Genomic DNA, 14,208 nt, shown 5'->3' with positions numbered 1-14,208 from the left:
CGAATTTTTTAACTCCAAACCTTTTATTCTATCATAATTACATTTAGTACCTGTTTTATGTGATTTATTGAACATTTTGGTTTTTGAAAGAATTCAATGTGCATTTATTTAACATGCAGTCGCTTTGAGAATTCATTGAATACGAATTTGCATAAATGAAACATTTATCATAGAAACGCTTTTGGTTGGAGCACCAAGATGAATCTATCTCCATCAAAGTTTTCATCTTGGGAAATTTGCATGCTTCTTTTCCATTTACCTAAATTGGCCAGGCTCGTGAAGCCGACCATTCCGAAGGATAACCTAGGAGAACTTGACCCTAGTGATCTACCAAGCTCCCTAATGTGATTTTAACTATTGCGAATACTTGACAATCAGTGAAGAGTTAACTTCAAGGTAAATTGACGAAAAGTGAGATTTATTAGATCAAATGTTAGGGAAGAATTTATATTCACACATATAGAACTTACGCATATCTATGGATTTGACATAAAACAATCGTGGACATGGGGAGTGATCCCTAGTTGACATGACTTTCATGCTTAGAAAACTAACCCTCCGGTTACAACACGTTTTGGAATTTCGATTTGAATGGGTCCACAAAATTCAATGGGAAGAAGGAATTGGATTACGAGTTAAGTGTACGGAAATACTTAGTGAAGGTATGGACAGAAAAAAATACGATTCACTTCGAATTGCAGCAGTCTATTCTACTTCTAGAACAATTCCAGACGGGCAGAGATAGAGAAGGGGAAATTAAATAAATTCGTCTATCCTTCTAAGAGGATCGATATTGTTATGTGGACACGTCGGGGAATCTGTTGATTTTGATTTAAGGCTCCTTCTCACTCTCTCTGTGTATATATATTGCATGGAGTGGAGTAGATGAGAGCAGAAAAAGGTTTCGAGGTTTAGAAAAGAAAAAGAGAAATGGGGCGTTCAAAGCTGTTGGGTTTTGTGGTCTTGATGTGCTTTACTATTCCAACGATATCATGTTCTTCGGACAGACTGTTTAGTGGTTGGCCGAAGTCTAGCAGCGATGAAAATGTAAAAATAAGGGTGAATATGACGCGCAGATCAGAGAGAGAGTTGGGTTTTTCTGAGAGATTGGGTTTGGCTGTGGATCGAAGTAAGAAGCGAATGAAGAAGATAGAGGCATTGATAAGAGGGCAATTAGACGCTGAAACGCCCGTTGAAGTAGGGGATGGAGAATTTGTGATGAGCGTTGCACTGGGAACGCCCTCTGTGAGCTTCGAAGCGATTGTGGACACGGGGAGCGATCTGATTTGGACTCAGTGCAAGCCTTGCAAGGACTGCTTCTCTCAGCCTACGCCAATCTTCGACCCCTCCAAGTCCCCCACATTTTCCACAATTCCCTGCGGTGATTCTCTTTGTGACGCCTTGGGGAGTACACAAACCGGATGCAATCCAGATTGTACCTTTATGTATCAGTATGGCGATGGTTCCTTCACCAGCGGCGACCTGGCTTACGAGACATTGTCAATTGGGAGCAGCAAGGTTAAAGGCATTGCATTTGGATGCGGGTATGACAACGAAGGACAAGGATTCTCTCAGGGTGGTGGCCTTGTGGGACTGGGAAGAGGTGGTCTCTCCCTTATCTCACAGCTGGGTTCCAAAGCAGAGAACATGTTCTCTTACTGTCTTTTGCCCATCACCGACTCTTCTTCACAAACCAGCCCCCTCTTTTTCGGCGAGGGTGCTTCCTTGAGCGGAGGAGCCAAGACTCTCCCACTCATCAAGAGCAGTATCATTCCCACTTTCTGGTACATTCCTATTACAGGAATCACCCTCAATGGTAAGGCACTAGATATTCCTCCTGGAACTTTCGATCTGCAATCCGACGGCAGCGGAGGTATGATCATCGACTCCGGAACCACTGTTACCATTCTGGACCAGGCTGCCTACTCTGCTCTTAAGGAAGCAATTCAGTCCGCCATTGATCTCACTCCTGTAGACGGGTCTTCTACAGGTTTGGATCTTTGTTACCACACATCATCCGCTCACCTCACCTTGCCAACCCTCGTCTTCAACTTCAAAGGCGGCGTGGATTACGAGCTTCCGGCAGACAACTTTTTCATTCAGGCATCTGAAAATCTCTTGTGCCTGGCAATTTTGGGTGAACCATCGGGGAATCCTTCCATCTTCGGAAACATACAGCAGCAAAACTTCCATATCCTTTACAACAATGCTCAGAACACGCTCTCTTTCAAGCCCACTAAGTGTGATTCTCTTTAAATCATCATCTCCCTCTTCTAATTCTTCTTCTTCTCTTTTTCTGTCTCTCTCATTTCCTCTTCCTCTGTCCTTCGAATGCAATATGTGATCTCGTCTCCTGCGTCTGCCTATTGCACTGTCCGATATGCGAATCATGTAAATTTTCATCTTCGTAGCTGCTTATTTTCAGTAAAATTGTTTGGCCCCTGTTGTTCTCGGGGACCTTCATTTATGGTTCCTTATGATATGCTACACTATGTGTGTTATTTTGGCATGGAAATGAAGGTGCGATAATTGATTATCAAAATATAAATTGCGTGTTAAAACAACGACAAGAGAATTTATATAATTATAAAGCATTTGTAATGGTCTTATCTTTTCTTCAAGTCTTAAGTGTAAAATAAATTATTGTATGCCTATGAATATTTTTAATGGTATTTAACTTTAAGATCCGTGTCTGTGATTTATACATTCAAATAATACTTATTTTCAATCATGTCCGCATTTCACATTACTAAGATCAAACACAATTTAATGTAGCCTATATATAAGGTAAGGTTGTTGCTAAGAAGGTCTCTCTAATTTTCTCACAATTACTATTGTATAATTTTCTACTAGAGAAGACGAGTTCTTGAGAATTAAGAATATCATTTTGGAGCCTTTGCAATTTATTTAAAAGTGCTAATATTTAAGGCTATGCCTATATCACGATTCACGATTACCTATCAATGCTTTATAGTGCATTCGATGACATCTTACACAAATCTTATATAGAAAACTTATTGATGGTGAATCGGGGCCTCTCATTTGAAAGGTTGCTACTACACTACAACGCACCTTAGATAATAAAATTAAATTATGTAATGTATTTGTGCTTCAGAGTATGGATGTTAGACCACACATCAATTTTCAGCCATTGATAATGTGACATGATTACTTGTTTTCAACATTTTAATAGGATTGCATTAGGTTTTGGAACTTTTTTTCGTGACCTAAAAAATTAAAATATTAGTGGACTACAACATAATAACACAATTATTGAGAAAAGTTTTGATTGCCTACAAAAAATCATAGTATCTTCACTCTTTCACTTTGTAAATCCTAACATGTTAATTTCAATTTCACATGATCTATGTTGCAGTGTCTACTTACGTATTATTATAGTCCAATGAACACAAAGGATACTAAAATCAATTATTTGAGAGAGTTGACACTTATTAGATTTTTAGATAGCCAAAAAACTTCTCAGATGAATAAAATATTGGTTGAGATAATTCTTAAATAGATATTATTATATTTATTTAAATAAACAATAATTTCTTAAAAAATATCCTTAATATAGAGGGAGAGAGAACTAATTATATATTCCAAGGAAAAAGTATTCGTAGTATTACATAGTTTACAATTGATAAAGCATTAACAAGTAAGAAACACACAATGAATAATAAATAAAACATATAAATTTAAAATAATTATTAAATCAACCTCATACTTATTTCACCTTGACAATGCAAGGAGGGTAAGAGGAGGGATGGCGGCCCAATATGCTATTCATATAGTTTCTAAGGGCATTGGACAACATCTAAACTAACATCTTAGCTTATATTTTCTTAGTTTATTCAATTGGGCGATGAAGGTGAAGAGTGGAGTGCATTTACATTTGATTAAATTCTTGTTCTAATTTCATTCTTATTATTTATTTATTATCTTGTAAAACTATTGTGCTAACTAGATAATGTGCATCCTTTGTTAAGGATTTTTCCATCTCCCTCGACCCGATCAACCACCTAAGGTGAGATGCATTTAGAGCTACAAGCGATATAAAAAATTCTATGTTTCTCAATGCTCGACAATGTATGTCACACGAGTATAATATTAGGAAGTTTTAGATTGAACCAGTTTAAACAGAGCCTCCTCTTTTCTTTTTTTATTTTATTTTGGTAATTACTCCTTCAGCAAGGCATTTAACTAGCTACAATTGCTTTGTATCCATTAATTTACTATTTTGGGTCATGAAAATAATGTATTCTAGTATAATGCCATTTCATTTTTCTTTACTTATTATTATTATTATTTTTCTATCGAAGATTCTTGTTGCAACGGATATAGATGCTGGAAAATATTTATTTATTATTCAATGTATAGCTAGAAAGGAAGAAGGATCATTCAATTGGGAAAGGGATAATTTTACACTCTTAACTTAAATACAATAGAGCACTACAATTATTCGGTTGGTTTACTTTTTTATGGAAGCACTCCTTATAAATCATGTATCATAGTAGAGATGTCGACATTTGAATAATTGGCCGGCACAGGCCAAACCTAATCCCAACTAACTCTTCCATCATATTGCACACGTAGACTACTTTCATATACCGTTCTAAAGAATCCCATCTCAAAGCACATAGAGGTACCATGTTTCGAGAAGTCCAATGGGAAAGTTGATCTTAGCACTCACTTGACAACATTTACTACTTTATCTATTGGCTTGATTCTTGAGGATTCTCTTCCTGCAAAAATCTTTTTCATTTCATTGAAACAAATGACATTGGATTGATTTTTCCCTTTATCTATTAATTCAATAAACTCTTTCTCATATCTTGTTAATCAATTTTTATAACGTTTAAAAAAAAATATTGGACCTAAAGTAACATTAATTGATGGTGCAGCGAAGGGGAATCCCGGACCTGCTGGATATGGGGGAGTGGTGCGTGATAATAATGGCAGGATGGTCTCGATGGTGGCCCTCTCTTTGGGTACCTAGACAAACCACTTTAGTGAGGCCTTCACAACGTATACCAATATCAAATTGGCCAAAGAGAAAGGTTTGAGAAGGGTCTTCTTGGAGTGTGACTCCCTAAACATCATTAATTGTTTAACAACTTCCTCCTCCCCTAGTTGGTCGATTAAACATATTATTGAAGATAGCCTAATGCTTCTCAGGGGATTCTACGAATTTAATATTTCACATGTCTATCGTGAAGGTAATAAGGTTGCCGATATTTAGGCCAACATTGGGGCCGACTTGCCAAGTAGGAAAGTTTGGAACATTTATGATCGGATCCCAGAGGATCTTCTTAACCTACTCCGTAATGATCATGATGCCTGTGAAGCTCAAGGGGCTTTCGAAAATGATGGAGAATGACGTCTTCCAAAGTGTCCTGGGCAAGACTTCTTCTATGAGGGGAAAGTCAAACTTTCTGGTGGCGTTTTTTATTGTTTTTGTTTAGCTCAACTCTGTTTGTGTTGCAGGTTGTTGAGAATCGGTATTTTCCAAGATTGGGGGAGATAGGAACCGTTTGGAGCCCATAGTCTATGAAAAATGATGAAATAAGGAAGCAGTATGCAAAGAACTTTCGATAAGTGTTTTTACTAGTTATATCGAGACGCTTCATGGTGCGGATGCCCTTGTTACCGAGGCCTTTGTTCATGGGTGGAAGTATGGTGTGCTCTGTGTCTATGGTATGGAGCTGGAGGTTGATGAGGAGATGGTGGATAAGGTGTCCAACATGCTATTCATATAGTTTCTAAGGGCATTGGACAACATCTAAACTAGTAGCTTAGCTTATATTTTCTTAGTTTATTCAATTGGGCGACGAAGGTGATGAGTGGAGTGCATTTACACTTGATTAAATTCTTGTTCTAATTTCATTCTTATTATTTATTTATTATCTTTTAAAACTATTGTGCTTACTAGATAATGTGCAGCCTTTGTAAAGGATTTTTCCATCTCCATTGACCCGATTAACCACCTAAGGTGAGATGCATTTAGATCTACAATGATATAAAAAATTCTTTCTTAGTGCTTGGCAATGTATGCCACATGAGGATACTATTAGGAAGTTTTAAATTGAACCAGTTTAAACATAGTCTCCTCTTTTCTCTTTTTTCTTTTATTTTGGTAGTTACTCCTTCAGCAAGGCATTTAACTAGCTCCAATCGCTTAGTATCCATTAATTTACTATTTTGGGTCATGAAAATAATGTTTTCTAGTATAATGCCATTTCATTTTTCTTTACTTATTATTATTATTTTTCTATCGAAGATTCTTGTCGCAACGGATATAGATGCTGGAAAATATTTATTTATTATTCAATGTATAGCTAGAAAGGAAGAAGGATCATTCAATTGGGAAAGGGATAATTTTACACTCTTAACTTAAATACAATAGAGCACTACAATTATTCAGTTGGTTTATTTTTTTATGGAAATAATCCTTATAAATTATGTATCGTAGCAGAGATTTGGACATCTGAATAATTGCCCAGCACAAGCCAAACCTAATCCCAACTAACTCTTCCACCATATTGCACACGTGGACTACTTTCATATACCGTCCTAAAGAATCCCATCTCAAAGAAAACAGAGGTACCATGTTTTGAGAAGTCCAATAAGAAAGTTGATCTTAGCACTCACTTGACAACATTTACTACTTTATCTATTGTCTTGATTCTTGATGATGCTCTTCCTGCAAAAATATTTTCCATTTCATTGAAAGAAATGACATTGGATTGATTTCTCTCTCTATCTATTAATTCAATAAACTCTTTCTCATATCTTGTTAATCAAATTTTATAACATTTAAAAAAAATATTGGACCTAAAGTAACATTAATTGATGGTGTGGCGAATGGGAATCCCAGACCTGCTGGATGTGGGGAAGTGGTGCGTGATAACAATGGCAGGATGGTCTCGACAATGGCCCTCTCTTTGGGTACCCAGACAAATCACTTTAATGAGGCCTTCACAATTTATACCAATATCAAATTGGCCAAAGAGAAAGGTTTGAGAAGGGTCTGGTTGGAGTGTGACTCCCTAAACATCATTGTTTAACGACTTCCTCCTCTCCTATTTGGTTGATTAAACATATTATTCAAGATAGCCTAATTCCTCTCAGGGGCTTCTGTGAATTTAACATTTCACATGTCTACCATGAAGGTAATAAGGTTGCGGATATTTAGGCCAACATTGGGGCCAACTTGGCAAGTAGGAAACTTTGGAACATTTATGATAAGATCCCAGTGGATCTTCTTAACCTACTCCGTAATGATTATGATGCTTGCGAAGCTCAAGGGGTTTTTGGAAATGATGGAGAATGACATCTTCCAAAGTGTCGTGGGCAAGACTTCTTTTATGAGGTGAAAGATGAACTTTCTGGTGGCTTTTTTAATTGTTTTTATATGGTTTATGTCAACTCTGTTTGTGTTGCAGGTTGTTGAGAATTAGTATTTTCTAATATTAGGGGAGATAGGAACCGTTTGGATCCCATAGTCTGCGAAAAATGACGAAATAAGGAAGCAGTATGGAAAGAACTTTCGGTAGGAGTTTTGACTAGTTATATCGAGATGCTTCATGGTGTGGATGCCCTTGTTACTGAGGCCTTTCTTAATGGGTGGAAGGATGGTTTTATCTGTGTCTATGGTATGGAGCTGGAGGTTAATGAGGAGATGGTGGCTAAGGTGTCCAAAATTCTGAACAAGGGCACCAAATTCTACAAGCATAAGGAATGTGCGATGGTGGCGATGAAAACCTTTTTCCCGCCGAAGGAAAGGGAGAAGGTGAGAAAGAATAATAATGTTGGGTGGGAGAAAAAATCACTTTCAAAGCCATGGTACGAGGTCTCAGAGGTTATCGTGCGCCGCCTCACCGTTGATGGTAAATCCTGTAGCTTACTTAGCTATCACTTTGTCATTATTAATCATTTTCGGCATCACAAGTGCATTTCCTTGGCCTTTTATTTGGTCTCATCATTGAATAATAGCATTAGGGCTCACGAGAAATGTGCATCCTCCCTTGTTCTCCATGAGGGCTTATTCCCGTTGATTATGAAGTATGCCAAGACTATCCATGTCGAGAGGAATACGAGTGCTAAAACTGGTATAGAATACAAGAAGAATGTCCATATTCATTATGGGGAAATCTCTTCTGATGAAGAGGTGGACTTCGATGGGAACGAAGTCTTTCACATTTATAACAAACAAGGACCCTCATCGTCTAAAATCCCTAACCGTACTAGCAGAAAATAAATTATTTTATCTAACGAGGAGGATGACCCTGAACATGTCCCTAATTCGGTGGACGGTAGTTCTGATGTGAAGGTTAAAAGAGTGGCCAACGTTTCTATGTCAAGAGCTATTGAAAAAACCAAAGTATTTAACAATGTCAACGAGAATTATTCTATGCGAGCGAATGCCTCTTAGATTGATTTGGACGGGCCTGCGGAGGATTAGGGTGTCAATGTTTCTATACCTACTCTTGGTGGTGGGTTTACTCCTAAGGAGATGGTTTGTCGGTCCCTGAGAATACGATTACGAATATTAACTTGAGGAATTTAAAGGATAACCAAAATGCCCAATTCACCTAGATTTTTCAAGAGATTAATAATCTCAAAGAGAAGGCCAATCCACCTAATGGGGACCTCGACAGTACTAGGTCTCGAATACGCATACCCTGGCTAATGGTATTAAAGACCTTAAGGAGGAACATGAAGAGCACATTAAGGCTTTGGAAAATGACTTATAAACATCAGCATAGTTTGAGTGTGGTGGTGGAGGTGAGTATGTCTGCCATGAACAATACTAGCATTGGTCTACGTAGACTCAATGAATAGGCTGAAGTTCTTCATTATATTTCTCAGGGCAAGTGCCCCACTGGTAGCATTGAGATGGTGAAGAAAGCTAAGGTTGTGAATGCTGGTACCTGTAAGAAACTTAGGGCTCCCTCAGAGGATGTGGATGCGGATCTGGATACGAAAGAGAAGCCCCTACTTGGTCCAGCGACGAGGCTCCATAGGATAGATAAGGGTGTGACCCATGTTGACAACATCATTAAGAAAGTTCAGAAAATCAATGAGGATGTCATTCAGAAGAATGACAAATTGGTCAAAGTGTTGTAGTTTTGTTATGTAGAAATTCTGTATTGTTCTTGTCTGTTGTTCTATGGGGCTGCTTTTCTCTGGTTTTTATGGGTTGGTTCGCATCTATTTTTTTGTTGGGTCCTTGAAGGTTGAGTTTTTATGATAATATTACAATAATACTAATACAATTTACATGATTTGTATAGTTTATTTCTATTTGAAAATAAAAAATTATTCTATTCTATTTACATTTTCACCATAAATTACTTGAACTATTTAAACAAATATGTTTCTATTCAATAATATTATTATTATATATAATACATTAACAGAATAATAAGTAAATAACTTAAAACCCACTAACATAGTCATTTTAACACATACAAACATAGTAAATTTTGAAGTGTCTATAAAACCCATACAACTTTTTTAGGGTTTCGGAATTACTAGATGGTTTGATTTAGACAAATGGAAACATAAAGGTTGAGTGTACTTAGTAATTAAAAAAGGTCCCACCATTCACTTATCATGGGAAACCGTGCAACAACTAAATTGTATAGAAATAAAAAATAAGAAAATAATGACATTTATGAATTATTAAAGAGGCACAAAGAACAAGTGGCAGGAACGCTCAAATATTTGAGAGTACTATGTTTGCATTAATGGAGGAGTAGAATTTTCGAAAAAATCTCATCTGATCGTGACTGCAAGAGGAGAGATAGTGGTAAAATGAGAAGATCGAGAGATGATGGGCAGTGCACACATTCTGACAAAAAATGAAGAATAAAACTAATGGACAGCGGACAGCTCCAATATTCCCAATCGTCTTGCAATGCTGTCTCCTTTACTCACAATCGTTGATGCCCAAAAACAGCTCATCCAATTCATATAAGAGACGCCTTCGGCATAATAAATTCATGTACTATTTTCCCTCTTCTATAATTTCTCTCATATGAAGCATGCAATCACCATTTCTAAATAAAGCTTTTATATGATAGGATGTGGTAGTATCAATATACCATAGGGCACTACGCCACAGAACCTTTTGCACATGAAGATACCCCTAAACTTACTACTCATTTTCATATTTCTTAATCTTCTAGATTGTTAAATAGGTTCACGTATTTTATTGATGTCTATTTAATTCTTGAGATATAAGCTACTCACTATACATAATTTCTCTATTTTTTAGGCTCTCATGAAGGATTCAAATGTAAAGAATGAGTATCACATGCTAGTATGTGCCAAGGTCCATTACTCTATCTATATTAACTATTATTTGACGTCCAAGCATCTAATTTAAACGATATATTCCACATTCCATATGCTTTGAGATGTATTACTATTTTAGGATTCACATGCACGTCAATGTATGGTCAAAACATAATGGTAAAATATTTTAATCTAGTCAAACTATCCTTAGTTTTGGGTATATTATTAGAGGATGGATTAATTCAACCATATATCAAGAAATGATGCAATCTTGTCGAAATCTTGGCCCATTCTCTAATTAGCCACCCTTATTAATTTACATACACCCCCTTATATTCTATCTTATCCCGTGGATTCATGCACACATTCGTATGTATCACATTTATTATTAGATTATTCTCCATCCACACCTCAATGTCTAGGCATTTATTCTCTACATAAGTATTAGCCTTTTTTCTGTTATTGGTCAATAATGGGGCGTCCAATCAATATTGCACCATACAATACTGACCCTTGAGATTTAGCAATTTAAATTCGAATTTTTTAACTCCAAACCTTTTATTCTATCATAATTACATTTAGTACCTGTTTTATGTGATTTATTGAACATTTTGGTTTTTGAAAGAATTCAATGTGCATTTATTTAACATGCAGTCGCTTTGAGAATTCATTGAATACGAATTTGCATAAATGAAACATTTATCATAGAAACGCTTGTGGTTGGAGCACCAAGATGAATCTATCTCCATCAAAGTTTTCATCTTGGGAAATTTGCATGCTTCTTTTCCATTTACCTAAATTGGCCAGGCTCGTGAAGCCGACCATTCCGAAGGATAACCTAGGAGAACTTGACCCTAGTGATCTACCAGGCTCCCTAATGTGATTTTAACTATTGCGAATGCTTGACAATTAGTGAAGAGTTAACTTCAAGGTAAATTGACGAAAAGTGAGATTTATTAGATCAAATGTTAGGGAAGAATTTATATTCACACATATAGAACTTACGCATATCTATGGATTTGACATAAAACAATCGTGGACATGGGGAGTGATCCCTAGTTGACATGACTTTCATGCTTATCACTGATACAACTACATACCCAATTCTTAAAAGATGGATTCTTAAATTCAATTTAGATGATTTATATACTTGCATGTTCAACCACATAGATTACGCTAACTTTTATCTACTTTTTCCTTCTGGTATAAATCCTTGAGCAAAACGTTATGATAGGATATGGCAATGTGAATATATAATAGAACATTGCATATAACACTTCTGCACAAGTAAAATTGAGAAATAAGATAAATAAGAACCAGAATAAAAATAAAATTCAATTTAGATGATTTATATATGTGGATGTTCAACCACATAGATTACATTAACTTTCATGTACTTTTTCTTTCTGGTATAAATCCTTGAATAGAACTTTATGATAGGATGCGGTAATGTGAATACATAATAGAGCATTGAATATAACACTTTTGTACAAGTAAAATCTCTAAATCTTAAAAATGAATAAACTAATTAGAGCAAAATTTAAGAATGAGATAAACAAGAATGAGAATAAGTTGGAAAGCCGGATAAACCGACTAAGAATAATTATGTGTAAACTAATTTTAAATATTTTTAGAAAACTAACCCTCCGGTTACAACACGTTTTGGAATTTCGATCTGAATGGGTCCACAAAATTCAATGGGAAGAAGGAATTGGATTACGAGTTAAGTGTACGGAAATACTTAGTGAAGGTATGGACAGAAAAAAATACGATTCACTTCGAATTGCAGCAGTCTATTCTACTTCTAGAACAATTCCAGACGGGCAGAGATAGAGAAGGGGAAATTAAATAAATTCGTCTATCCTTCTAAGAGGATCGATATTGTTATGTGGACACGTCGGGGAATCTGTTGATTTTGATTTAAGGCTCCTTCTCACTCTCTCTGTGTATATATATTGCATGGAGTGGAGTAGATGAGAGCAGAAAAAGGTTTCGAGGTTTAGAAAAGAAAAAGAGAAATGGAGCGTTCAAAGCTGTTGGGTTTTGTGGTCTTGATATGCTTTACTATTCCAACGATATCATGTTCTTCGGACAGACTGTTTAGTGGTTGGCCGAAGTCTAGCAGCGATGAAAATGTAAAAATAAGGGTGAATATGACGCGCAGATCAGAGAGAGAGTTGGGTTTTTCTGAGAGATTGGGTTTGGCTGTGGATCGAAGTAAGAAGCGAATGAAGAAGATAGAGGCATTGATAAGAGGGCAATTAGACGCTGAAACGCCCGTTGAAGTAGGGGATGGAGAATTTGTGATGAGCGTTGCACTGGGAACGCCCTCTGTGAGCTTCGAAGCGATTGTGGACACGGGGAGCGATCTGATTTGGACTCAGTGCAAGCCTTGCAAGGACTGCTTCTCTCAGCCTACGCCAATCTTCGACCCCTCCAAGTCCCCCACATTTTCCACAATTCCCTGCGGTGATTCTCTTTGTGACGCCTTGGGGAGTACACAAACCGGATGCAATCCAGATTGTACCTTTATGTATCAGTATGGCGATGGTTCCTTCACCAGCGGCGACCTGGCTTACGAGACATTGTCAATTGGGAGCAGCAAGGTTAAAGGCATTGCATTTGGATGCGGGCATGACAACGAAGGACAAGGATTCTCTCAGGGTGGTGGCCTTGTGGGACTGGGAAGAGGTGGTCTCTCCCTTATCTCACAGCTGGGTTCCAAAGCAGAGAACATGTTCTCTTACTGTCTTTTGCCCATCACCGACTCTTCTTCACAAACCAGCCCCCTCTTTTTCGGCGAGGGTGCTTCCTTGAGCGGAGGAGCCAAGACTCTCCCACTCATCAAGAGCCGTATCATTCCCACTTTCTGGTACATTCCTATTACAGGAATCACCCTCAATGGTAAGGCACTAGATATTCCTCCTGGAACTTTCGATCTGCAATCGGACGGCAGCGGAGGTATGATCATCGACTCCGGAACCACTGTTACCATCCTGGACCAGGCTGCCTACTCTCCTCTTAAGGAAGCAATTCAGTCCGCCATTGATCTCACTCCTGTAGACGGGTCTTCTACAGGTTTGGATCTTTGTTACCACACATCATCCGCTCACCTCACCTTGCCAACCCTCGTCTTCAACTTCAAAGGCGGCGTGGATTACGAGCTTCCGGCAGACAACTTTTTCATTCAGGCATCTGAAAATCTCTTGTGCCTGGCAATGTTGGGTGAACCATCGGGGAATCCTTCGATCTTCGGAAACATACAGCAGCAAAACTTCCATATCCTTTACAACAATGCTCAGAACACGCTCTCTTTCAAGCCCACTAAGTGTGATTCTCTTTAAATCATCATCTCCCTCTTCTAATTCTTCTTCTTCTCTTTTTCTGTCTCTCTCATTTCCTCTTCCTCTATCCTTCGAATGCAATATGTGATCTCGTCTCCTGCGTCTGCCTATTGCACTGTCCGATATGCGAATCATGTAAATTTTCATCTTCGTAGCTGCTTATTTTCAGTAAAATTGTTTGGCCCCTGTTGTTCTCGGGGACCTTCATTTATGGTTCCTTATGATATGCTACACTATGTGTGTTATTTTGGCATGGAAATGAAGGTGCGATAATTGATTATCAAAATATAAATTGCGTGTTAAAACAACGACAAGAGAATTTATATAATTATAAAGCATTTGTAATGGTCTTATCTTTTCTTCAAGTCTTAAGTGTAAAATAAATTATTGTATGCCTATGAATATTTTTAATGGTATTTAACTTTAAGATCCGTGTCTGTGATTTATACATTCAAATAATACTTATTTTCAATCATGTCCGCATTTCACATTACTAAGATCAAACACAATTTAATGTAGCCTATATATAAGGTAAGGTTGTTGCTAAGAAGGTCTCTCTAAT

General features: G+C 37.3%; 2 protein-coding genes across 2 annotated transcripts; both read left to right on the top strand.

The window, feature by feature from the left end:
• The first annotated feature begins 930 nt into the window (after window positions 1-930).
• Window positions 931-2,256, top strand: LOC131868026 (aspartic proteinase nepenthesin-1-like). Its single transcript, XM_059215576.1, has one exon. The coding sequence runs from the start codon at window positions 931-933 to the stop codon at window positions 2,254-2,256; it is 1,326 nt and encodes a 441-aa protein (XP_059071559.1).
• Window positions 2,257-12,320: 10,064 nt separating this feature from the next.
• Window positions 12,321-13,646, top strand: LOC131868025 (aspartic proteinase nepenthesin-1-like). Its single transcript, XM_059215575.1, has one exon. It carries the CDS (start codon window positions 12,321-12,323, stop codon window positions 13,644-13,646), a length of 1,326 nt encoding a protein of 441 aa, XP_059071558.1.
• The last annotated feature ends 562 nt before the right edge of the window (window positions 13,647-14,208 follow it).

This window comes from Cryptomeria japonica, unplaced genomic scaffold (assembly GCF_030272615.1).
Source record: "Cryptomeria japonica unplaced genomic scaffold, Sugi_1.0 HiC_scaffold_193, whole genome shotgun sequence".
NCBI classification, from domain to species: Eukaryota; Viridiplantae; Streptophyta; class Pinopsida; order Cupressales; family Cupressaceae; genus Cryptomeria; species Cryptomeria japonica.
Note: the sequence above shows the minus strand (reverse complement) of the source record. Positions and strands in the feature narration are given on the sequence as shown.